The sequence below is a fragment of the Camelus dromedarius genome, chromosome 8, assembly GCF_036321535.1.
Source record: "Camelus dromedarius isolate mCamDro1 chromosome 8, mCamDro1.pat, whole genome shotgun sequence".
NCBI classification, from domain to species: domain Eukaryota; kingdom Metazoa; phylum Chordata; class Mammalia; order Artiodactyla; family Camelidae; genus Camelus; species Camelus dromedarius.
Genome location: NC_087443.1, coordinates 53745088 through 53771037, shown reverse-complemented (window position 1 = coordinate 53771037; position 25950 = coordinate 53745088). Strand labels below are relative to the sequence as shown.

The following is a 25950-nucleotide window of genomic DNA, read 5'->3' as shown; positions in this document are numbered from 1 at the left end:
ACAGTTGTCACATAATTCCCCTGGGAAAGGATGGCAAACCTGTTAGCCAAAGTAGGATGTTTGGGTCTGTGGGGTTTTTACCAGCAGAATATCTGGTTTCCTCATTTGCACAGGTAACAGTTACTTATATTGGCGTATATAACAGGTATGTTGTCTTATTTGGAATAAGAACAGTAACCAGCTTCCTGTGTCTGTCTTGAAATTCTGGAACACCATTATGCTTCGAAACAGTGTGAAGTCAATATTTTTTGTGATTGGTTACGAGATATTAATAAGGAAATCACACTATGAAAAGCAGTTTAAAAATGTGCTTTTTAAAAAGACAGTTTCGTACCATGGGTTTAGCCTGCTTATCTCATCCATTGGTTGGGGACCAAGCTTTTGAGAGCCCAGCAGGGAAGCCCGCGTTGTGTTTATGCGGCAGTAGAGAGAATTAGTTTCAACTCACTTGTAGAAATGGATTTCAGAGGAAGGGTTTTGACAAAGTTGTTAAACCCAGTGGAGGCAGAAGAGGAAAGCAGGGTTGATTATGTATCTGAGCACTGTCATCTTGAAATTCATTTTGGCCCCCAGTGTATAAATACACTTCAGTATTTTTGTTAGGATTGCCAGAAAATCAGCAAGTGTTCACTTTCTTTGGCCAACAAAAGCATGACTCTCTGTGCAAAAATTTTCTGCACATTTATAAACAAGAACATTTAGAAAATCCCCTCTTGCTGAGAGATATTACAACAGATAAATTTAACCGCGCTGTAAAATAAAGCAGATACTAAGAATACCGTTGGGTTCATCAAGCACAGGAAAAGTTTTTATGTCTCTCTTCTGACATGTCTTCCTATTCCCTGAAAAATACCTTCCCTGCACTGCGCTGGTCTAATGAGCTGCCATCCAAGTTTTCACCTTTGTTTGCTGTCATACTTCTCAAACAAGTATTCCCAACCCATCACCTACATTTTCTCAACACTGCATTCTGGTTTTCCCTTCAGGCTATTGCAGTGGTGGTCTCCAAGTGACCCAGGACCTCCTACCCAAATCTAAGGCAAAAACTTTTCACCCTCACAGAATCTTCCAGTTGAAAAAAGGCCATTGGATGATCTCAAACTTTTTGGTAAACTTTTTCTCTGAAGGGCGAGATGATAAATATTTTAGATTTTGTGAGTCATTCAATCTTTGTCACAACTACTCAGCCCCGCCACTGCAGCGTGAAGGCAGCCATAGACAATACGTAAATGAATGAGCCTGGTTGTGTTCCAACGTAATTCTATTTATGAAGACAAATTTGAATTTCAGATAATTTTCAACCATGACAAAATATTACTCTTTTGATTTTTCAAAATCATTTTAAAAACCTTAAAACGACTCTTAGCTCACAAGCTGGACAAAAACAGGTGGTGGGGTAGATTTGACCCATAGGCAATAGTTTGATCTTGGTCAATCTCCCAACCCACACCAGGAGCTTCTTCCTAGTTTTGCAGCCAGCCGGCCAGGCTCTGTGTGGAATTTCTCCAGTTACAAGAGGCTCACTACCTCAGAAGGCAGCCTGTTCTAAGACCAAGAGTCCAAGATGAAATGACAGGGCTTAGTTCTGCCTACCGAAATCAAAAAGAAGAACCCAATTTCATCTTCATGGCAGTCCTTCAAATACTGAATTGCACCTCTCCTGACCACCTTAGAAGTCTCCCATCTTGGTAAAACAGTCCAAGTTTTTTTTAGCTGTTGTTTGTACAACAATTTTTTTTTCCTTTTAGTGTCCTGTCCTGTGTCCTCACTGTTCCAGTCTATAGAAATCTTTCTGCGAATCTGGCCTCAGACGACAACCCCTCAGGTGTACCCAGTTTAGGGGACAGGCAAGGAATGCTACGTCATTCTGTGATCTGCTCACCATTCTGGACTCTGTCAGTGCACATCTCAACTCTTTCAGCTCAGGATAGTGTGACACCCGTCTTGGAAAATCTTTCCCCCTGGTTTTCATCACCCATACTGCCTGATTCTCCTATGATGCCCACATTCTCCTTCTCACTGGATGATTTTATCTGCCATGACAGTGGGTGTTACGAAAGCTTGATCCTTGGAGCCTGTGATCTCTCCCACACTTGATATCTTAGGAAACAGGTTAATTTTGATGGCTCAGCCATCCTGCTATAGGGTGTATTCCCAAACTGTATCTGTACGTTGATCTCGTAGTACATGAGCTCCTGTCTCCTACCTCCCACCAATTTGAATTAATTTAATTTAATTTAATTTATTCTCATCCTAAAATCTGCATGTCCAAACTCAAACATCTCCTTAACACGAAATAAGAATGATGATAATAGTAGTAATAATAGAAATGAGATTAATTGAGCACTTACACTGTGCCAGACACTATCCTGAGCTAAGGATTCACTAGCTTACTTAATCTTTACAACAACCCATGAGGAAACTATTCTTGCCTCTTTTATAGTGGGGGGTATGGGCTCAGAGAAGTAAAGTAATTTTGCCAAATCCACTGTGCCAGTAAGAAACAGGGTCAGGATTTGAATCCATGTGTGTCTGAATCAAAGCCTGTGCTCTTGGCCACACTAGATAGTCTTTGTACCTGCCCAGGTGCTGTCACAGGAGCACCATGTATTCCAAAAGCCCTGCCTGGAAAGCCTGACATCAGTCTTTAATCTTCTCTTTCATTAAGCCTTCCTGTCCAATGGGTCACTGCACTACTGGGATTCTTTTCCTAAACAATCAGGAGCCATTTTCCCCGTTATTTTCACCGGAATCCTACACCAGGCCCCTTTATCATCTCCTGTTGTTTACTGCAACTCTCTCCTCATGGGTTTTCCTGTACCCAGGCCCCCTCTTCAATCCATCATGCATGAACCTGCCTAGAATATGTTTGATCAAGCTGGTTCTCTCACTTAAAAGGTCCTCCCTCCCATCTACCTCTTTGCCACTCATTCATCTGACCTATCTTGGAACTGTCCAGCCCTAACTGACCTGGAGCCTCATCCTGGGGGGAGGAGAGGAGGAAGGCTGGAATGTATGTCATCTATCATGTAATTTAACTACTTCACGTGCGTACTTCTTGTTCCTTACTATTTTTTGTATTTGGCTGTTTCAAGAGCAACGTGTTCTGCAAAAGCAGAGAAGGATCAAGAAAATAAAGTTCCAGGTGAAATATATTTGAGAAATGCTGGTGAAATATAAATGTCTTTATTGCTGGACTCCTTAAGCCTTCAATATGCTAATGTGCATTGGGGATATCAATATACCAGAAAAAAGCTCAAAGAGGTTTCTAGAAGGTATTGAACCATGAATCTTTTTTTTTTTTCTTTTCTCCAGAGTAGGTTGAAAAGCAGGCTCCTGCAGCACAATTTTTAGGAAACACTACTCTAGGAGTGTCTATGAAAATGCCAGGCATGCGGCAGGAGTGAAAGGCAGCAGTGATGGCAGGGGAGAGCCCTGGACTTGGAGTCCGAAGGACAGGTTGGAGCCCCAGATCCAAAATCAGACCAGCCCTATAAGGATTAAATGAGATAACTTGTGCGAAGAGCTCAATGTAAGTATAAAGCACGGCATAAACGTGTCTTTATTTGATTAAGCATTTTATGTACACCTTGAAATCTTCCCTCAAGATTTGCTGTTGGTTTCTCCAGCTAAAGATTAAAAAATCATATTTCATACAGCAATAGAGAGAATTTTAGACAGCAATGGGCTGAAGGACTATAAATATATAGATTTTTAGTTCCTCCACTTCTAGGGAGTATTTGTTGCATTTATATATTAGATTGATCCCAAAAACAACTGCCACAAATACATGGTGATTTTATTTTTCATTGAAGAGAACAGAATGTTACAAATTACAGAATGACTCATAACAAAAGATGAGCTTGGCCATTTGTATGCTAAAAATCTAGAGGTTTTAGTTGACCTTTGTGGGGTCATAATTAGACATGGCTGATAGAAAAAAAGTAAGAGCAGAGGAATAACCCAATTGCAAGAAGGGAGAGTCTCATTGTTCAGGACAGGGTAGGGAGCCTCAGTTTTAAGAGGGATATTGAAAAATCATATAAGTTTTGACAACATGGGGGAATGTCCAGCCTCAAGAGAACCAAACCAAAGGAAGACAATTTCTATTATTCTCCTGGGAGTGACAGGTGGAATTTTCAAGGAGGCAGGTTTCAGTTTGATTTAAGGAAGAATTTTAAAACAAACTGCTGAACTCCATCAACATAATAAGCTCATTTAAATGAAGTGAATTCTGTCTTTGAAAAGTTTTTAGCAAAAGCTGGGTAAGAATATGCAAGGGAGGGATTCCTACATTTGGTGAAGATAGGAGAACATAACACAACCTTTGAAACTTCATCAATGATAAAGTTCATAATTGTGCCTGGCAGAAGCCTTCCCAGCCTCCAAGGCTCAGAAGCCCTTGATTATCCTTAAGGAAGATGTGCCTGTGTGGCCTCTCTCTTCCACTTTTATGACACGTACAGTCCTTGTCTCTTATGTGGCATGAAATCCCACCGGTTACCATTTATTGAGCACCTGTCCTGTGCTGGGTGATTTTATGCACATTAGCTTGCTTAACTGTCCCCCAAACCACGTAAAGTTGATTAAATGACCCCATTTTACAGGTGAGAAATACAAAGCTGAAATAAGTTTACGTCACTTACTTGCCCAAAGTCCCACAGTGAGTAAATGGCAGATCCTGGACTCAAAACCAGTCTTAGCAGTAGAATCATACTCTTTCCATTACCTATAGCACCTCTCTAACCACCATCTCTCCTGTGATAGTTAATGATTTGCCTTGCTTTCTTCTAAATATGTATATTTATTCAATATTTTATGTCTTATATGCCTAGAACTAGATTGTAAGTTCCTTGAACAAAGGGACATACCTTGCTTTTCTTATTATTTCGAACAGCATTTATTCCAAGAAACAATTGCTAACACAAATTAGCATTATTCATTCATTAAATATTTACTGAGCATCTACTGCAGAGCTGGCATTTTGCGAAGAATCAGACATATAGCAACAAATAGGTTAAACAGGTTTCTAAGGAAAAAAGCAAACAAGTCAATGGCTTCTCTGATTTTTGAACTGAGACACAATCAACAGAAGACATGATCTGAAGAAGATGGTAGCTGGGGGAAGACAGTCTTAGGCAGAGGGAACAGCAAGTGCAAAACCATGTGGAGAACACAAGCTCAGTGTGTTCAGGAGCAGAATGCGCGTCAGCATGGCTGGAACAGAGCCAGTGGGTGCTATAAAGTTAGGCTGGAGAAGTCAACACCGGCAAAATAGAGCAGGGAAGACCTTGGGGGGCTTTCAGGAAGGGTATGACCTGATCTGCTTTACTTTTATAGATCACTCTGGCTGTTGTGGAAAATGGATTACAGGGCATGTGAGCATGAATGCAGTACTGGTGGTGACTGCAGTGGTGGCTGGCTCCATGGGAGCGGCTGGTGAAATGCCTCAGGAATGGTCCAATTCAGGATGTTATTTTGTAAGTAGAGTAAACAGGACTTGCCGATGGTTTGGGTGTTGGGGGTTTGGGAAAAGAGAGTAGATCAAGGTTGTTAGACTGAGCACCCAGGTAGATGTTGAGATGGGAAGGATGAGGATAAATGAGCAAGACACTACGTGATATTCGAATGTGGTAGAAAGAAGGCAATAGTTCTATTTTGGCCATGTTTGACATGCTTTTTAGATATTAGGATGTAAGCTCCAGGCACGGAGGGGCTCTGTCTTATTCTTTGCCATATCCCCAGTGTACAAAACAGTACCTAGTATATAAGTTGGGACTTGATAAAATTTGTTGAATGAAAAAAGCCAAGGGGAGGCATTGAGAAAGCAATTGGATTTATGAATGTTTAAATCTCTTTGGCGAATGCAGATTCTTGGCAAAGCATAAAGACATTCCTTCTTGGCTCCTACATGTGCCGTAAAGATCTCTAAGAGGGTGGTTTTTTAGAGGGATGAATTAAACATCCTAATAGGGTCAGTGAATGCAGTCTGAGAGACAGGCTCAAAGTCCCAGTCTCTGACTAAAGCAGACCTGCTCTTTCCCACAGTGTTCAGTGTCATTCAAGTGATAACGTCTCACGGCAAAGAACACCGGGCCTTGGGAAGACGCTGCACTGCTTCTCTGAGTCATGTTAACTATTTCCAGTTAAAAAAAATACTTTGCACGTATGTCAAAATCTTGTTTGTGTGTTTGCTAATTTCTACTGGACTCATTCTCATTTCTCTCAGCCCCAGAATTGAAGTGGTGACTTGATGCCTGCTTTAAACAGAATAAAACAGGCCTCCAATGGGTCATGGATTTGGCAGTTCTCTTTCTAGGTTGGCTAAACCCTAAAGACCTGATGTGAGCTTTAAGAAGGGTAAATAAGAGAATAAAAATATCCTGTCAGAGTAACAAAATAGTTTGAATATTTAAGATTTTGAAACCAAGTGCTTTACTGAAGCATGAGGATCAAAAAAAAAAAATACAGAAAAGAAGGAAGGAGGAAAGGAAGGAAGGAAAGAGGAAGCAAGCCAGCAAATAAGCAAGTCATCATATTTAAATTTACTTTGGACAATTATCAACTATTATGCTATCCCCAAAGACAGGAGTCATTTCCCCCCTATTTGCTCTGGGATACAGCTTTGTTCGAATACTTGTGTGTGTGATGGTCTGGAGTAATGATTCTAAACCATAAGTGGCATCAGTATTATCTTGCGGAGTTCTTTAAAAATACAAATCCCTAGGCCCACCATGTATCCACAGAACCAGGATCTACTGGGGACTGGCTTCAGGCATGTGTGTATGTTAAAAATATTCTGATGCCCATTGCATTCGTTCTGCTGATTAGTGAAAGCCGCTGTTAAAGGAAACCATGTCTGATGTTTAAAGAATGAACACAGGCGTGGAGGTCCTGATTCATAAGGTGCTTCGCAGCCCCTATCCACTGCCTTATCCTGCTGCCCCAACTCTGAGCACAGCCTCCCTCCCTCACAGTCTTCTAGCAGTGCCGATTTGGCTAAAGATGTTGAATTTCAAAAGCCATCCCTGTTGTGGGGTGTAGGTTTCATGTAAAATTGAAATAGAGTGAGGAGAAAAAAGATCGCTGAGGTGGTGTGGTCAAGAAAGGGAGATCGAGAGATAAAATTTGGATTGTAGGGGCATCCTACATTCTCATCCAATACCTAGGGAAACTTCAAAACCACAAAGAAAACTTTAAAAGCCAAAGACCTTAAATCCCTCTTCTGCCTGTGCTGAGAAATGACAACTTATCCTATTCGTGTTCGGGAAAAATATTCTCAGGCACTGAGCGATACCGCTGTCCTACCGATTTCAAGGCAGTCTTCCAATTCAAAGGAGATGCCGAGTTTCCAATATCTGGGACTACTGCCACATTTTCAACATCATGGAGTCAACAAGGAGGTCCACAGTGTTAACATATGTTGAAATAATAAAGAATTTTTGAATCCTGTTGTGAAGCAAATGGTTTCCTTCAGAGCAAGAGACCAAAGTGAGGAAAAAAGGGCTCTTATGACTTTGGATTCAACGGCACCAGGAAGATGAGCCAAGAACATTGACTCTGGAAGTCACACCACCTGGGTTCAAATCCTAGCTCTGAAACCCTGGGTCATTTACTTAGCCTCTCTGTGCTTCCATTTTCTCATCCATTAAGTCAGGGGCAATAATAATAATAAGTGGACTCTCTTATCATTAGTTATTCTGAAAATGCAGTTATTTGAGTGTTTTTTGGTAACCAACCCTGAGCCCAGGACTGTGCCTGGGGTCCTCACTACGTGCTTCACACTTATCATCTCTCTGACTCCCTATGTAAACCATGTGAAGGAGGTACTCTTAATATCCCCATCTGAAGATGAGGGATTAGGTACACGGCCTGAGGTCCCACAGTGGGGAGTAGTGGGTTAGAATCCAGGTAGGCTTACTCCAGAACTGCACCCGGAATGCTGGCATTCCCAGCCCCACCATTTACTTAGTGTTGCTATGAGTGAGTAGAATCCTGTGGGCGCTGATTGCCAAGAACCACCAAACATGATTTGCTGTCAATTGGCTCCAGGGCAGATGAGCCCCCTACAAAAAACCTTGCTCTCAGAACACTGCCCTGCACAGCTGAATCTCTGTGGTTTAACTGCCTACTGTATTTTTTAAGTCTGGAAACTTCTGAACTAAAATTTCTGTTAACCGGGGAACGTGCCATGAAGTGTTCTGGGGAATGAATACAATGTTTGCTCTCAGAGGTGTGCCTCCAGGGAGATGTGCTTTCCCAAGGAGAAATCTGGTTTTTCCAAAGTGAGTTGAAATTTCCCTTCCCCCGAGAGGCCTTTATTAACAATTTACCTCATGAGTGCTCAGATATGAGGAAAATGTTTGTATAGCAGCCCTGAATAGAGAGTTTGCTTGGCTTTCTGCATAAAAAGGGCGGGGGTGGGGAAGGCTTTGACAGGAGACTTTTCTAATATGGCTGAATATACAAATTCAAAACCAATATTTTTCCTCCAAAATATTTCAAGTGAAGAAACACATTTGGACATTATCATATGTCATGCTCTTTCCTTACTATGCTGAAATGATCTTTCCTTGGCTATGACCCAACAGGATTCTAGATGTTGGAATTTGTCAGAGTGATCATCATCACTTAGGAAGTAGCTAAGGGATTCTGGCTGAAAGGACCCAGGCCCAAACAGCCCTTCTCTGGCCAGATGGTTTATTTATTCTTACAATCCTGCCCCAGGGAGCTAATCTGCATTTTGGCATCCTTTACACTATTGAACTGACACCTGGTGAAACCCACCAGATGGAAGGATCAAGCAGCACCTGAGTCTCACATCACCTGAGTCACACTTTTGTGTGGCTTGAGAAGCAGACTGATGACTGCTTAGGCTGACCAAGTGGAAGAGGCTGGGGAAGGTCACTTGGGGCAAAGAGCCAGGTGGAATCCCTCCAGAGCCCTCTGGGGTCTTAGGGTAAACTGTAGGCTCAATCTTAGGCTCATCACCTACCCTTGGACAAGCTGGTCTGAAAGAGGAGCCCAGAGAATGGTCTTGCTAAGATCTACTTGACAAGAAACACTGCCTTCTCAGGGCATAGGAAAAAGTAAACCAGTTTAAGGCCTTTTGAGGCTGAAAACCAGCCCTCAGCCAGAGATATCAACTACCTGTTACACAAGAGAGTGTCTGGCAGTGATATGGACAGTGGTAGGTTACGGAGCCAAAAGTTTATTCTGGTGATAGACCCTGAGGACCAGCTGGAGATGCAGACCATGATGAATACCAAACCCAAAGGTCATGAGTGGGTGAAGAGCAGGACAGGAGCAGAGGTCCTATGGAGGAGGCAGAAGGTTTGAGAACCAGCGACTCAGAACTGTGACCGCAGAATACACCCTCCACCCTAAACCACGTTCCACCACAGTCCTTCACAAGAAAAAGGCATGAAAGCAAAGGGAGTAAGAATGCTCTTCAACCTCTACTTGCCTTTCATCTCTTCTCAAGTGCGTGTGCTAACGTGTGTGATCTCTTTGGTAAACTTATCTCCCAAAAATGCCTCTCTGTCTCCTCTAGAAAAGACAAATGGGTCTGGAATTTATTCAAAGAGGAATTAAAAACCAGGAAGATCAAAAGGAATGTGGATGAGAGGTAGAGGCTGGATAGAAAAAGAGGGGGAAAAAGAACAATATGGTTTGACACTCTCCAAGCAAGAGACTTTGTGGGTGGTCAGGGAAGTAAGGCTGCTCACCCTGAAAGGAGGAAGAGAGAACACTGGCTTTTTGGAGCTTTAGATCAAGACTATGACTACAGAGAGGTGTCCAGATCAAAAGGGTTCAGGGGGTCCCACCTCCTAAACCAAGTGAAGCAGGATTGAGCCTGCCTCTGGGACCCACCCTGATTACCACTGGCTTGGGGACTGGCCCCGGGTACCTGCTTCTGTTTATATGCAAGGATAAACAGAAGTCACTCTGGTGTGTGCCAGTCTTGACATCCGGCAGGAGAAAGGGAAATGTGGAGAAACATTGCTTCCAAGCCATAATCTAACTTGGTTTTAAAGAATTTATCTCCTGGCTTTCCTTAGCCATAAGACAAACCCTTTCAGTTATCTCACGATTGTGCTTGGAATTGCATTTTAACCATATTTTCCTAAGAACGAATGTTATGCAGCGTGGCCCAAAAGGCATCAGGGATTTTCTTCCCTTTCCCCACATTACAGTTAAGTCGTTGTGTAAAGAGTTGTTAGGATTCGGGAAACTTCTAGAACATGATCATGTTCTACTGGCAATCAGGAGCAAGCTGCCTCCCTAGACTGTGAGTCTTTCTTGATAACGACAAGAACTGGTTGTCTTCTTGTCTGGAATGACCTCCTTCCCTTCCCCACAATGTAACTCTCTATCGCAACCATCCTTCATGGCCCAGCCCTGAACTCCAGAGCTGAGCAGAGAGGGCTCTGATCACCCACCTAGACACTTCAGCTCCCACTGTCTGTGCCACTCACACTACATGTACTTCTTGCCTTTTTTGGTAGTGATTTGTGCCCATGCCTGACTACAATTTAAGACTGGTAGCTTTTGGCGGCTGCAGACTGTTACTTTCCTTCGTGCTTATCCACTATGGTGCCTGGCTTCTGAGATGTGCTAAAAACATGTTAACTGAATGACTGCATGAACAAATGCATTTGCTTCTCCTCTCAGCTACTAGCAATGGAGCTAATATTCTCTCTCTTGTCTTTGAGATTCTCCAGTGTTCAAGAAATATATACTTTACTTCCATTGAGGAAAGTGCATTTATTTTGTGTACCCAACTTTGACAGAACCAAAGTATGGGCTAATAATGTAAATTTCATCACATATTGCTAATTTCTTACTTAAAAGAATATGTTTAATAAACCAAAAAAAGAGAATGTTACAACATAGTAGATGCTCAATAAGTACGTCTTGGGTGAGTGAATGAATGAATGAATGAATAAGTGATAATAAGAAACTGGATAAAAATAGAAAAAGGAGGAGTAGAAAAAGTGTAGACACATAGGAGGTTTAGAACAGAAGTAGAGAGAGGGAGGAAATAGGGAAAGGAGACCCAAAGGTAATTAAATTCTAAAGCAGAAATTCTGGTTTTACTACAAACTTTAATTTGGTAATTTAACAAGTAGAGAGGCAAGGGAGTTGGCTGACAAGAGAATAGACTTTAAAGACAGATATCTGGACTCTGACACTCACTCAGCTACTGTGTGACCTTGGGCAAATGACTCAATCTTTCTGAGCTTCACTATTTTTTTTTTCAAACCTTTTAATTTTGAAGTAATTTTAGATTTACAGAAAAGTTACAAAAATAGTATGGAGAGTTCCTGTACATAGTTCACCCAGCTTCTCCTAATGCTAGCATCTTTCATAACCATAGTTCTGTTATCAAAAACAGGAACTTAACATTGATACATTAATACTAATTAAACTACATGCCTTATTAGAATTTTACCAGTTTCCCCATCAATATCAATCCTCTAGTCCAGGATCTCACAGAATCTCAAACTGCATTTCATGGTCATGTCTCCTGGTTTCCTCTAGTCTTTGACAAGTTCCTCTGTCCTTCCTTACTGTTCATGACCTTGACACTTTTGAAGAGTAGACTGCCTTCATGGTTTTTTCTCATGATTAGATTTAGGTTCTTGATTTTTGGTCAGGGGCAGGGAGCAAGAATGTCATAGAGATAGTATCAAGTCCTTCTTCATATCAGAAGATACACATCAATATGTTTTCTTACTGGCCATGCTGACCTTGAGCACTTACTTAAGGTGATGTCTACTGGGTTTCTCCACTGTTCTATTTTCCCTTTTGCAACTGATAAATACTTTGTGAATACTTTGAGACTATGCAAGTATTTTGTTCCTCATACTTTTGCCCAATAATTTTCTCATTCATCAGTAGTTCTTGCCTGTAACAATTTATTGCTGGGATGTCCTAATCATCTTATTTCCCTCATTTCTTTCTACATGTATTAATTGGAAGCCCTTTATAAGTAAGAGCTGTAACTTTAGCTCGCCCCATTGATTGATTTATTTAATTATCCATTTTTATCAGTATGGACTCACATATATTTATTTTATTCTATGCAATAGTTCAATACTATTATTATTTACTTTGTTGTTTAAATTTCACTTTCTTCCTCTGTGAGTCAGAGATAATGGATACTGCCTTATACAACTGTCATAAGGATTAAGTGGGATTAAAAAAAGTAACAACTTCCAGTCCAGACCAGCTAATAAATAAATGCTAGCTCCTTTCCTTCCTCCCATTTTTTCTTTACAGGAAGTAAAGCCATGCTAATTTAGAGGCAAGGCCATTCTAAATAGATGAAAATCTGAATCTACAAGTTCTCTTTTAATGGAATGCACCTTTTTTACCCAAAAGTATATAAAGCAACTAGAATTTAGCGATCCCAGTTTTGCCTAGTGTGGGTCATTTGGAATCTGCCTGAAATGACTATACGACTGTTTTTTTTAAGACTGATTTTTAATCAGCATATGCATAATTTGTATGAAAATAGATGCTTGAGAATACTTGAAAATTCTCTTAAGTAGTTTAAGTGTTTTCCCAGAAATCTTATTTACATTCTGAAGTTGCTTCGCTAAACTCTTTTCGGAGATAGTCCCATGCACGCTGCAACCCAGCTGTGGTTCGTATCATCACTAACTCTGAATGAGTGAAATCACTGATTCATCTTTGATTCCCAAGGTTATGGTACTGAAAGGAAGAAATCCAAGTTTTTTCCCTCCAAAACTAATATAAAATTCGCTTTTAAAAGTTCAGGCAAATCACTTTTAAGTTCAGGTAGAATTTAAAACAACTACAATAACCACAACGACAGAGGACAAGGGCAGGACCCTAAGGGTGTCTGAGTCAGTCGATTCGAAAGTTTAAAATAATTCATGAAATACAGTAAAATCCATTAATAAAATCACTTGATTTACTGGAACTTTCATTTCCACTCCTTTTATCAGTAAGGAAAATCAAGAACATCAGGAGATTTATTTTAAAAGGCAACTTTGGGGCTATGTGGTTTACAAGCACTCACGTGGACTGCCTTAGTTTGGGGTGGGCCAGGAATCTGTGTTTCAGCAGGCGTCACACTCAACACGAGCCTGATACAGGCGGGAGGCAGGGTATTGTCATGGTTCAAAGCCCAGGCTCTGAGGCCTAATGATGTGGCCTTAAATCTCACCATTGCCACCTACCACCTGTGGGACCCTGGGCAAAGGACTTCATCTCCACGTGCCTCAGTTTCCCTACTGGGAAAATGGAGTTAACGACAGTACCTGTCTCCCAGGGTTGTTGTGAGGAGCAAATAAGTGGCACACGTTTAATGATCAGCATGACACTGCTAGATGGATATTAGTAATTCCTATGGATAACGGATCTCCCTTTGAGGAATGGTGTTCAGGGCATATCTGGACACAGAACTTCTTGAGCTCAGCCTCTAACACTTTCTGCATCTACTGGTCATGATTCAACCACCATCAGGGTCATGATTAGCAGGCTAGGGAGGCTGCAAGGTGAGCTGCCATAGTTAGAAAGTGTTTAAATAACAAAGGCTGATTGATCCTCCGTCAATCAGAGACGTACAGGACCTAGGATGGAAGCATCCTTTTAGCATTGAGAAAGTTGACAAAATGACTAAACTAGGAAACTACTGTATTTGTGGAATTCAACCAACCAACAACCAACAAACACACGGGCTGAAATTTTGAGTTTTAATAATCAAAGGAAAGAAATTAAGTCTAAAAGAAATAAAATCTAGCACAGAAAGCTCTGGGTGAGAGGTTATGCTATGAAGAGAAAGTGTTCTTTAAGCTCAAGAGTGTAGCATCCCCTGACCCTAGCACTGCGTGGAGCACAGTATGGACAGGCAGGTCTCCAGACTGTGCCGTGTCCTTGGTCCAGGGCCATAGGGTGTCTGCCATTGGCTCTTTTCTTCCCAGTGAGACACTAGACCTCTTATAGTGCCTCCCTCCTAAATGTTCTCAGGCTCTGGTCACACTTGTCCTCTTTAGGACTCTTGGTAAGGTCTCAGAGGCTTGGAGGGGTTTCCTGGAGCTGAGGAGCTTGATGGGATGCAGAGATCAGGAATAGGGCGATTCATTGTCCCTCAAGTCCACATTCCTCCTGGTTCTCTTACCCAGCTGTAATCGTATTTAATTTCTGTTGAGAAGGCCTGATCATGGAAGAGGGAGTGGGCTAGATGGATCCCATGGTCAATGGATCATGTTGTCAAAACTCAAAACTGAGATGTCTGTTCTTAAAAGCATTTGCAGGAACAAGAGGGAGAATATTTGACAATGGGCCCAGGGAGAATATTTTGGCAAGGGCATGAGGGGGTTCTGGTCGTCCAAAGGGAGAAGGCTATGGACTTGGTAATGATATGGGATGGAGACGGGCTCGCTAGGCTGGAGGACAGGGTGGGGAGAAGTGAGAGGGAGGATGACAACGTGTCGTCCATCTCTGCCTGGAAAGAAAACAGCCATCACAGAAGCGGCAAGACAGACAGGTAGATATCAGTATCAGACAAACCTAAAAGGAGAAATGCTTAACAATCATTTACTAACGATTCAAATACAAAACATTTCAAAATGGCTTCTTACCTCATTAAATCGCATCACAAGGTCTTCAAGGGCATTGTGTTCTCCATTCTGGGAGGTAAGAATGGATGCTGAGATGGACGCTTTGAGGCAGGGCAGGGACCTCTGGCATTCCGGAGTGCCCAAGTTCCGGGTCAAGAAGCAAAGATAGTCAACTGGCAAGACCTTTCGGTAAATATTCTGCTCCTGCTCCATCAGGATGCTGGCGACTTCCTCTGGGAACTGGATGAGGGGCTGCAGATCAATCAGTTCCTTGCTGATCCCAGCTGAACTTGAAGGGAGGGCACTGAAATTAGCCATAGAGGTGCCTGGTTGGCGTTCTGAAATAAAGCAACAAAAGCCATGGTTACACCAATGTTGGAAAACCCTACCTGCAACAGATATTTACTTCAGAGCCATTCAAAATCTTATAGCTCTCTTCTCCTTTTGTTTTTAAATTTTCTTCCTTTTTAAAAAACATTTTATTGAGTTATAGTCATTTTACAATGCTGTGTCAAATTCCAGTGTAGAGCATAATTTTTCAGTTATACATGAACATACATATATTCATTATCACATTTTTTTTTCGCTGTGAGCTACCACAAGATCTTGTATATTTTTCCCTGTGCTATACAGTATAATCTTGTTTATCTATTCTATATATGCCTGTCAGTATCTACAAATTTTGAACTCCCAGTCTGTCCCTTCCCACACTCTTCCCCCTTGGCAACCACAAGTTTGTATTCTATGTCTATGAGTCTATTTCTGTTTTGTATTTATGTTCTTTTTTTTTTTTTTTTTAGATTCCACATATAAGCGATCTCATATGGTATTTTTCTTTCTCTTTCTGGCTTACTTCACTTAGAATGACATTCTCCAGGGACATCCATGTTGCACAAATGGCATTATGTTGTTGTTTTTATGGCTGAGTAGTATTCCATTGTATAAATATACTACATCTTCTTTATCCAGTCATCTGTTGATGGACATTTAGGTTGTTTCCATGTCTTGGCTATTGTAAATAGTGCTGCTATGAACATTGGGGTGCAGGTGTCTTTTTGAAGTAGGATTCCTTTTGGATATATGCCCAGGAGCGGGATTCCTGGGTCATATGGTAAGTCTATTTCTAGTCTTTTGAGGAATCTCCATAGTGTTTTCCACAGTGGCTGCACTAAACTGCATTCCCACCAGCAGTGTAGGAGGGTTTCCTTTTCTCCACAGCCTCTTCAGCGTTTGTCATTTGTGGACTTTTGAATGATGGCCATTCTGACTGGTGTGAGGTGATACCTCATTGTAGTTCTGGTGTGCATTTTTCTGATAATTGGTGATATTGAGCATTTTTTCATGTGTCTATTGATCATTTGTATGTCTTCCTTGGAGAATTGCTTGTTTAGGTCTTCTGCCCATTTTTGGATTTGGTTGTTTGTTTTTTACTTATTATGTCGTATTATTTGCTTATATATTCTGGAGATCAAGCCTTTGATGGTTTCATCATTTGCAAAAATTTTCTCCCATTCCATAGGTTGTCGTTTTGTTTTACTTATGGTTTCCTTTGCTGTGCAGAAGCTTATAAGTTTCATTAGGTCCCATTTGTTTATTCTCGCTTTTATTTCTATTGCTTGAGTAGACTGTTCTAGGAGAACATTTTTGAGATGTATGTCAGATAATGTTTTGTCTATATTTTCTTCTAGGAGGCTTATTGTATCTTGTCTTATGTTTAAGTCTTTGATTCATTTTGAGTTTATTTTTGTGTATGGTGTAAGGAAGGAAGTGTTCTAGTTTCATTGCTTTACATGCTGCTGTCCAGTTTTCCCAACACCATTTGCTGAAGAGACTGTCTTTATTCCATTGTATATTCTTGCCTCCTTTGTCGAAGATTAGTTGACCAGAAATTTGTGGGTTCATTTCTGGGTTCTCTGTTCTGTTCCATTGGTCCATAAGTCTGTTTTTGTACCAATACCATGCTGTCTTGATTACCGTAGCTGTATAGCATTGTCTGAAATCTGGGAGAGTTATCCCTCCAGCCTCTTTCTTTCTCTTCAGTAATGCTTTGGCAATTCTAGGTCTTTTGTGGTTCCATATAAATTTTATTATGATTTGTTCTAGTTCTGTGAAATATGTCCTGGGTAATTTGATAGGGATTGCATAAAATCTGTATATTGCCTTGGGCAGTGTGAACATTTTAACAATATTGATTCTTCCAATTCTTCCTTTTTTTTTTTAATTGAAGTATAGTCAGTTTACAGTGTGTCAATTTCTGGTATACAGTATAATGTTTCAGTCATACATATACAAGCATATATTATTTTTCATATTCTCTTTCATTATCAAAATTTTATAGGCTTCTTAACCGAAGTTTCTGCTTGGTGAATAGTTCTAAACTATCTCTCTTGTTATGGAGACCTCTCTGATATCTGTCTTGCCTGCCCCTCCCCACCCCCAGGACTGGGGGGAGGGCTTAGTTTCCCATTTTCAGAAGTGGAATGGACCTAGCACACCATTCCCTAACTAGTTCACTGTGACACTCTGTAGAGTAAGTGACATCAAATGTACCATTCACTTCCTCATCCTCCAGGGCTAACCATGAGAGTGGACAGAAGTGAGAGTGGGTGTGGACACATGGAGAAACGGAAGAGGAAAGAAGGCTGTGTGGGGATGAGGCATGTACGTGTGTATGCACACTGTGTGTGAACACACAGGAGACCCAGGGACCAGGTTTCAAAACTTCATGGTCTACTCTGCTCCCCTCTTGGAGGAATGCTTTCAGTGACAGTCTGAAAAAAAATTGTGAAGAGAAAGCTTTAAAGTTTAAGCAACATTGCTCTCCACTGATGCCTCCTTGAACTTGTTTTAAATGTATTCCCATCAGAACTTTGTCTTCTGTATAAAAACCAGGGTAACCAAATGATCATTTCTCTTTGGTTCTAAAAGGTGAGCTGGTGAGTGAGAAGTTCAGTGATTTAGTCTAAGTATTTTTATCCACCTTTTGGACCAAACTACCATAAATCAACTGCAGCAAAAAGCAGGAAATACCAAACTCTATCTGGTTCTCTCCAAGCTCATACTTGAAAATTAAAATAAGACAGGTGCTCAAATCAGGCCTACATGTCCTCAGATTCCAAACTTCTGAATAGTTTAGAAAGTGACTGGATTTCCCCAAAATTGGGTCAGAATGTGGCCTGAATGATGACAGAGGCAGACTGCAGTTCCTGACACTGATAATTTATGTACAGTGAAAGTAGCCATATATAGGAAGTCTTGCCAGAAGCAACCAACTCTAAGACATGATTTCAAAGTATAGCACTCTGTGAAGGAAATAGAAGTAACTCCCAAATCCTATGAAACAGTCACATATCTAATATGTAAGAGAAGAGATAATATAACAAAACAAATAACGTAAGATGATACATTATAAACCACAATGTATCTTGAGATACGAATCACATGGTGTTACAAGGAATGAAGAAGAGTCTAGTGATAGTGGGAAATAGCAGTAAAGAAGACCTTAAAAAAATGAAAAAAAAAAAAAAAAAAAAGAAAAGAAAAAGAAGCTTGGTCAATGCAACCCAAACAAATGTAGTGGCCCCATGTGTCTCAGTATCAGCATGACACCACACTCAAAGGAAACACAAATCTGATGTTATAAACCTTGAAAGGCCATAATGTAGGCCTTTGCTGTAGGTTTCCTTAAAGCAGGATTACTGAGGGATTTTTATATCATGCACCATAAAGAAACATCCCAGAAATCTTCTTGGGGCATAGTTTTCTCTTCTCCAAGTTCTACCCTTAGAGCAGCCGTTAAAAATATTTCCATACTCTCTCATTCTTACTGAGCTCTCTTTATAATTTCCTCCTTCCCATTCACGTGCCACGTTGCCTACACTCTCAGTTCTAAGTTACCATCGGACCTTCCTCTTTGCAACGTGGACGACTCTATGATGGATTAAAGACCCAGTAGCTCTGTGATCCCTGGTCATTCCTCATTATTTGTAGAGCAAAGTTCATTAATCCCACTGGAAACAGCATTTCTTCTCTCATGAAAAAGTTTTTGAAAACTTCTGGTGAATATAATTATCAGTCTCATTTACAGTCCATGTTTGCACTCAACCCCAAGTTCGGCAGTTAATAGTTACTCTACGGTAGAAGAGGGCTGTATCTCTAGACACTCTTACAGCCTAGAAAAGTTTATCATGAGATACAGTTATCCAAGTTCTGATACCCTGTTCAAACAATAGCATTCCGAGTTAACTACTTTATATGGATTAATTCAAGAGGTAGATACTATTATTAGGTGAGGCTCACATAAGGTCACTGAAGTAGTATGCCAGGAAGCTGGGATCTAAATCAGGGTCGTTGTGACTTCAGAGCTCGTGTTCTTGATCCCTCATTGGCATTCTGGATTTTAGGGCATCTCAAGTGATTTTAGTTGGTATAACTCAACTTCTGTGCTTGTTTACCTGGGGTAGTCTGATAAAATGAATTGTTTAAACTCCAAAGGTAAGGATTTGACCCTAGAGGACGGACAATTTCCCTCTCTGGTCAGCCTGGAACCATATGTCAATCACTACATTAGAACTACATTAGAGTGTACCACATAGAAACTCAAAAAAGGCCTCTCCTTTCCTTTTTCTAAGTTCATAAGAATGTTCCCATGCTTTAAACCAATATTCTCCAAAGTGTGTTACACTGAATTTATGCAAAACTTGGTTTCTTCGTTAATAATTTAGAGACATACTGGGTTAAACAAAGTTAAACAAGCTTTCTTTTTCTATTTAAACTGCAGGACTTCTCAGAGCCTTTAATAATTCCCATGAGGGGAATGTACTACCATAGCACACAGTAGCTCTTCTCAGCCTTGCTGGCTATATCATTTATGAGGGAATGACAGTCCCCTCAAACCTTCTGTCATTCATGCTTAGTGGTTCTCAATGAGGGAAATAGGGCCTCAGCTGTTTGTGAGGTTAGTGATTCCAAAGCAGCTTAGTCCGTCATATTGCCAAATGTATGGAAATGTAAAGGTTTAAGGGTGAGACGGACCGTGGCTTATTGAGGAAACTGTGAGTCATTCCCAGAAGCTGAAGCATGTATCAAGAGAGATGGAGCATCACTGCAGAAAATGAAGGAAGCTTTATTTTCCTGAAGGCACTAGAGAACAGTGTGGCTGTGAAGAAACAAGGGGAGTAGTGGGAGGATCCAAACACTACACGTGAAGAGATATATATCCTAGACTTTGGGGTCTCTGGGTGGATCTAGGCAATCACCTCACTTTGAAGGAGGGGATCTGGGCCAAGGCTCCCCTTGAGGGAAGCTGCTGTCAGAGGCACCCTCTCCTGCCATCCCCACAGAGCCCTCCACCTAATCTTGGTTCCCTCCTTCCTTTCTGGTGATCAGAAAGCCCTAATCTTGCCTATAAACTGCCATTCTCAGGGGCTGTCCAGAATTGTGCAGCCCAGAAATATCCAAAAAAGCCTCTAAACTTGATGAGCACTTTTCTGTGATAACTGTTCACCCAACACCCTGGAGTACAGAGTCTTTGGGAACTTCCTCCTCCAGAATTCTGAACCCTCCTTCAGGGTTAGCGCTTGTTCAGAAACATTACTTTAGGTGCAAGCCCCTGGGAGAGCCTCGGGCTTGGGCTAGAGCTCAGCTAAACCTGCCCACAGATTTCTCTTTCCACTTTTAGTCCCTCTCAAAATGAAAGGCATCCATATGATCCAGCAATCCCACTCCTGGGCATTTATCCGAAGAAAACTAATTCGAAAAGATACAAGCACCCCAATGCTCATAGCAGCACTATTTACAATAGCTAAGATATGGAAGCAACCTAAATGTCCATCAACAGAGGACTAGATAAAGAAGTTGTGGTATATTTATACAATGGAATACTACTCAGCCATAAAAAGAATAAAGTAATGCCATTTGCAGCAACATGGATGGACCTGGAGATTGTCATTCTAAGTGAAGTAAGACAGAAAGAGAAAGAAAAATACCATATGATATCACTCATATGTGGAATCTAAAAAAATGACACAAATGAACTTATTTACAAAACAGAAACAGACTCAGGTACATAGAAAACAAACCTATGGTTACCAAGCAGGGAAGCGGGTTCCGAGGGATAAATTGGGAATCTGGGATTAGCAGATACAAACTAATATATAAAAATAGACAAACAGCAAGGTCCTACTGTATAGCAGAGGTAACTATATTCAACATCCTGTAATAGACTATAATGAAAAAGAATATGAAAAGGAATAATATATATATATATAACTGAACTATATATATAGCTGTACACCAAAAATTAACACAACATTGTAAACCAACTATGCTTCAATTAAAAAAAAAAAACTTACCAAATAGTAAAAAACAAAACAAGACAAAAAAAGCATTTGGCTTTTCTTGCTGTGCTTCATGCACAAATCTTGAGTTTACCAAGTAATCGCACATAATCTCTTACATAATGTGAGGGATTCATGACAGATAGGTATTGCTAATCTTATTTTTCATAAAGCTTGAGTTAAGTTGCTGTGTGACTTGCTCAAGAATCCAGCTTGTGCGTGGCCAGCCCTGGAACTGGTAAAAGCGAAGAGAGAACTGGAGGGTTCTGGCTCCTGGCCCAGTATCATGCATTTCCTGCAGGCCAAGCCTGGGTTACCCTGTGTCCCGAAGGTGGGTGGAGAGCCTTCTTAGCTGCCAATGCATATGAATGAGGTTAAGAAAGGCTAAATAGAAATTCCTTCATTCACTCATGGAGTGCCTACTATGTGCGGGGCTTTGTTTCAGGCCACACTGATGTGGGATTTAATGAATAAGAAAAGATCCTTGTTCATCTAACAATAATACAGTGTGGGTGGGGCGGGGGACGATGGTGGATGGGGTGGGAAAGGTGTGGTATGACTTAGCCTATTGTTATCAAGAATGTCAGTTATTTCCTCAAGTTTTTCTGCAAAAATTCTCAAAGCCTTACCATCTAGGATGCTTCTTGGCTTGGACCCCCGAACCCTTCTCTGGGGTCTCAACAATAGCTCCTCACCTAGCTCTAGCTCTTCACCATTTACTAGCCCTTTGCATAAAGTAACTCATTTAATTCTTACCGAGAACCTTATAAGGCAAGTGCGGTGGCCCCTGTTACAGACAACAAAACAGAAGTCAGAAATGTTCAGCAATTTGCCTGAAGACTCATTGCTCCTAAGAGATGGTGCTGGAACTAAAAATCAGTTCTGACTCCAAAAGTCTACCGTCTATCATGGTCAGCATTCTGAGGGATCTTCTGCAGGGGAGACAGATTCCTCTGATTTCCTGCTGTGTCTGTTTCTCTGTTTCTCTCTCTCATATACACACACACACACACACACACACACACACACACACACACAGAGCCTTTTTTTCTGGGTAGGGAGAAAGGTGACTGGAGAGTTAAGCAGAATTATAATTTACAGGAATCTGACTTTAATGAAAAATAGAGTATCTCATATACAAAAAATAGATAAACAACGAGTTTATACTTTATAGCACAGGGAACCATATTGAATATCTTATAGTAACTTATATGGTGAAACACAATATGAAAACGAATATATTTATGTTCGTGTATGACTGAACCATTGTGCTGTACACCAGAAACTGATACATTATAAACTGTCTATACTTCAATAAAAATATATTAAAAAAAATAGAGTATAGTACTTGTATTACTTTGATGGTAGCTTAGTGTGTATGTTCGTATGCATTTATTCACGAAGGTAAAACCTTTGGGAGAACCTGCCACACAGCTCTGCTTCTGAAACGTTATTTTTCATTCTCATTCTCTGTGTGTGGCAGTGTAATAGGCACAAGTTTTCTTGGAAGGCAAACCAAAATCTTAAATATGTACACCCTCTGTCTTAGCAAGTCCACTTCTGTGATTTTATTCCACAGAGAGTCTTGCGAAATATAGATAAAGTGAGGTAAATTCACAGGTACTAAAATTGAAAATATAGTTTAAAAAAAGCAAGCTGGGAAAAAAAACCAATATGAACTTATTGGAGGAAAAATAATTTTACAAATATAGGTGTATGTCTGCATATCTGTCCAGTACACACCAAACTAATAATAGTGTTTATATATTGTACAGTTCTGTTTCATTGAACTTTTTTCTAATGTACATGTGACAATATTAAATAAAAATCAAAACAGTATCTGAAAAATTCATCCAGAGAACAAAATTCTAATCTTCTCATCGGTACAAACTGGTTCGCCACTTCAACTGTTCAGGGGTTTTTTTCCCAAATATTGCTATATTGTTTTTGGAAAGTTTCTTCAAATTCAAGATAGGGAAGAAACTAGGAAAAACTTTTATCTACGCTGTATATTTTTCTTTGATGTGCATTCATTTTGTAGACAGTCCCTTAATTTTTTTAATTTAAGCACTGGATTCATCAACTGCACATTTAATATTCTTTGAGAGGTGCAATTCCAATTATATAAAATAAGACAGAAGAGGAAGGATGTCAATCTCTTTTTATGAAAGATTTAGAGTTGGCTTAAAGATGCCAAATCTCAGTCAGAGTTGAAAATTGCTTTTCAACAGGGAAGTAATGGGTTTAGAGAAAGGTTGGTTTACTGCTGATTCTAATTATCTGTTATTGGTTTTCAGAGTAACAATCAATCTTGCAAGAAATGTGTCTGGTTTGTCCTCAATACTACATGAAAAAAATGAGTTCACAAAATCAATGAAGCATATTATTTACAAATCAGTACTTAAAAAAAAAAAGGAAAAACCCAATATGCCCAGATTGAGAATTAAGCCATATTCAGATAAAACAGTTTACTGGACTGAAGAGCCTCACAGCAGAAAAATATCTGACAGAATTCCTATTAATAAAAAATAACTTCTGCACTCTGATTTCCAAAGGAATATGAGCCCACTGTGAAAGTATAAAAAATTCAGAGACGTATAAAGGAGAAAATTAAAATAATCAGCAATCCTACACCCAGAGATAATCTCTATTAGTATTTTTGTTGTGGCATTTCATATTTTTTCTATAAATACACACAATATCTACAAAATTAGGATCAGAACACATTCTTTCTCCTAAATTAAAAAAAAAAAACCTTACTCTACACTGCACACTTCCCCAATTCTAAAACTAGTTTTCTAATAATTGATCTTAACGGCTCTTTAGTAGTCAATGTTATGTTTACATTTTTTTTTTTACCATTCTAAATAACACTGTGATAAAGAGTATTGCAAATATATCATTATATGTACTTATTATGTTATCTAATAACACTGAAAGAGAGGATAATTCTCCACCCACACAGGGAAATTTCCAGGGAGTAGTAATTGCTTTTCTTTTTAGAGCACATTTAACTAAATGTTTTGTCAGTATCTCTCATTGATCATTTATTGCTGATTACCTTGGGTAAACAAAATTAACTGAGCCAAAACTCAGATGGCAAGCCTTAATAAGATGCCGTGCTGTATAGAGGAAAATGGCACCACTGACTCAAAGTTACCAGGAGGGAAACTCTGGAGTGTTAGAGACAATCTAATGCCCTTTTAGCCCACAGCATATTCTTGATGGACAACCCAGTAGATGGGGAGAGGTCTAGAACAGAGCACATGCAGGCCATCTGAACTCTAGCATCCTATTTGGCTGAGCTATTTAAATGTACACTGATTACCCTTAAGGGATTCTGTGTCTCTGTTGTATAATTATAACCATCAATAATACTACTACTAAATAAATGATAATATTAGTAAATAATATATAATAACCACAACTTACAGTATGCTAAGAATTGCACTAAGCTCCCCAAAGAGGTCTTACTCAGTCCTCACAAGCACTTTGTGCAGATGGCATAGTACTCTGTGCTATCATTATACCCATTTTAGCAGATGGGGACAGAAGTGTCAGAGCTTGCTCAACATCACCCTAAGAAGAGCGATGGAACCAGTGCCACATCAGTCTAATACCAAGGTCCAGGCTCCCCACGTCAGCACCCTGGAAGGTTTTGTTCCTCACAGTGTCTCTATACAACTGGCAATCAGACGTTTACTTGGTAGTAGGTAAATGAGGCAGGACTCAGACTTGAATGTTTGAGCTGGAAGGACTACAGATGGGGATAGTTGGGGTGAATTTTCTCCACTTTACAAATGAGGAAACTACACCTCTGAGAGGTCAAGCATCTTGCCTAAGGTCATGGAGCTGATGTTTGGCAAAGTTGGAGCCCAACTCAGGCCCCCAACTTCCAGTCTGGTCCAGAGTATTCCCTCTCTACTCCACTGCCTCCCCTACGTGGTGTGCTTGGAACCTCAGGTGCTGTAAACTTTTGAGGGGACTCTCCCCCAGAGGGAGAAAAAAGGGAAATGGAGTGTATAATCCAGTGGTTATGAGTGAGGTCCTGGGAGTCACACAGATGTGGAGTTGCAGCCCAACTCAGGCACTGACTTGCTGCATGACCTTGGGTAAGTAAGTTCTCTATAACAAAGTCATGGTGATGATGGAGAAATTAACATGGGAAAATACATGTAAAATGTTTAGTACATATTCAGCTCTCAGCAGTTATCCATTTTATCATCATTAATTCATCACTTGAAAGAGGAAGAAGGAATTCTCAGGCCTTCCATCTTAGAAGCCAGATGGAGAGACTTAGTCATATATCAAACCATTTCAGGCTATGGAAACTTTTGCTTTGTTTTTATAACCTGCAACTTGTACCCTCTAGTGTGGCACCCACCATAATCAAGCTTTTTTTCTTATCTTTTTTTTTCTAAGACCCTTATTTATTTCTGTGAAAAGGAGTATCTGTAACATCTTGCCATACATTGTAGTAATGGATTCTCCAATTTAAAAAAAAAGCCATCCCCTCACTCCCTCCAATCCTCTGTTCTTAACTCTGCAGCTCTTCCCTTGATGAAGAGAACATTCATATTCTCAAAGCCTGGCATTATCAGCAAACTTCATCAAGGCATGAGAGCAGTCTCAGAGTTAAATCCTTTCCTGTTAAAATATTGCTGAGCTATTTATGTTCATTCTTTTTAAAACTGAGATATAATTCGCGTACCATAAAGTTCATGTTTGAAAGTGTACAATTCAGTGGTTTTCCAGAATGTTCACAGAGTTGCACAACTGTCAGCATAGTCAGTTTGAGAACATTTTTATCACCCCTCCCCATTAACAGTTACTCCCTACAAACCACCTCATATCAGCCCCGACAACCATTACTCTTTCTGTCTCTATGGATTTGCCTCTTTGTACATTTCCTATAACCGAATTATACAATATGTGTCCTTTTGTGTCTGGCGTCTTTTACTTACAAAATTTTCAAGGTTAACCAATGTTTTAGCATGAATCAGTGCTTCATTTCTTTT

The 25950-nt window shown here is 40.2% G+C and overlaps 1 protein-coding gene across 5 annotated transcripts in view; it reads right to left on the bottom strand.

Annotated features, from left to right (window-relative positions):
• Positions 1-25950, bottom strand: part of PLCE1 (phospholipase C epsilon 1) — a 300817-nt gene that overhangs the window by 119897 nt on the left and 154970 nt on the right. For all 5 annotated transcript variants that reach the window (XM_031461396.2, XM_064488235.1, XM_031461397.2 and 2 more), the window contains exon 4: positions 14616-14932. In XM_031461396.2, coding sequence (XP_031317256.1) covers positions 14616-14932 — 317 coding nt within the window. The remainder of the gene's footprint in view (positions 1-14615; positions 14933-25950) is intronic.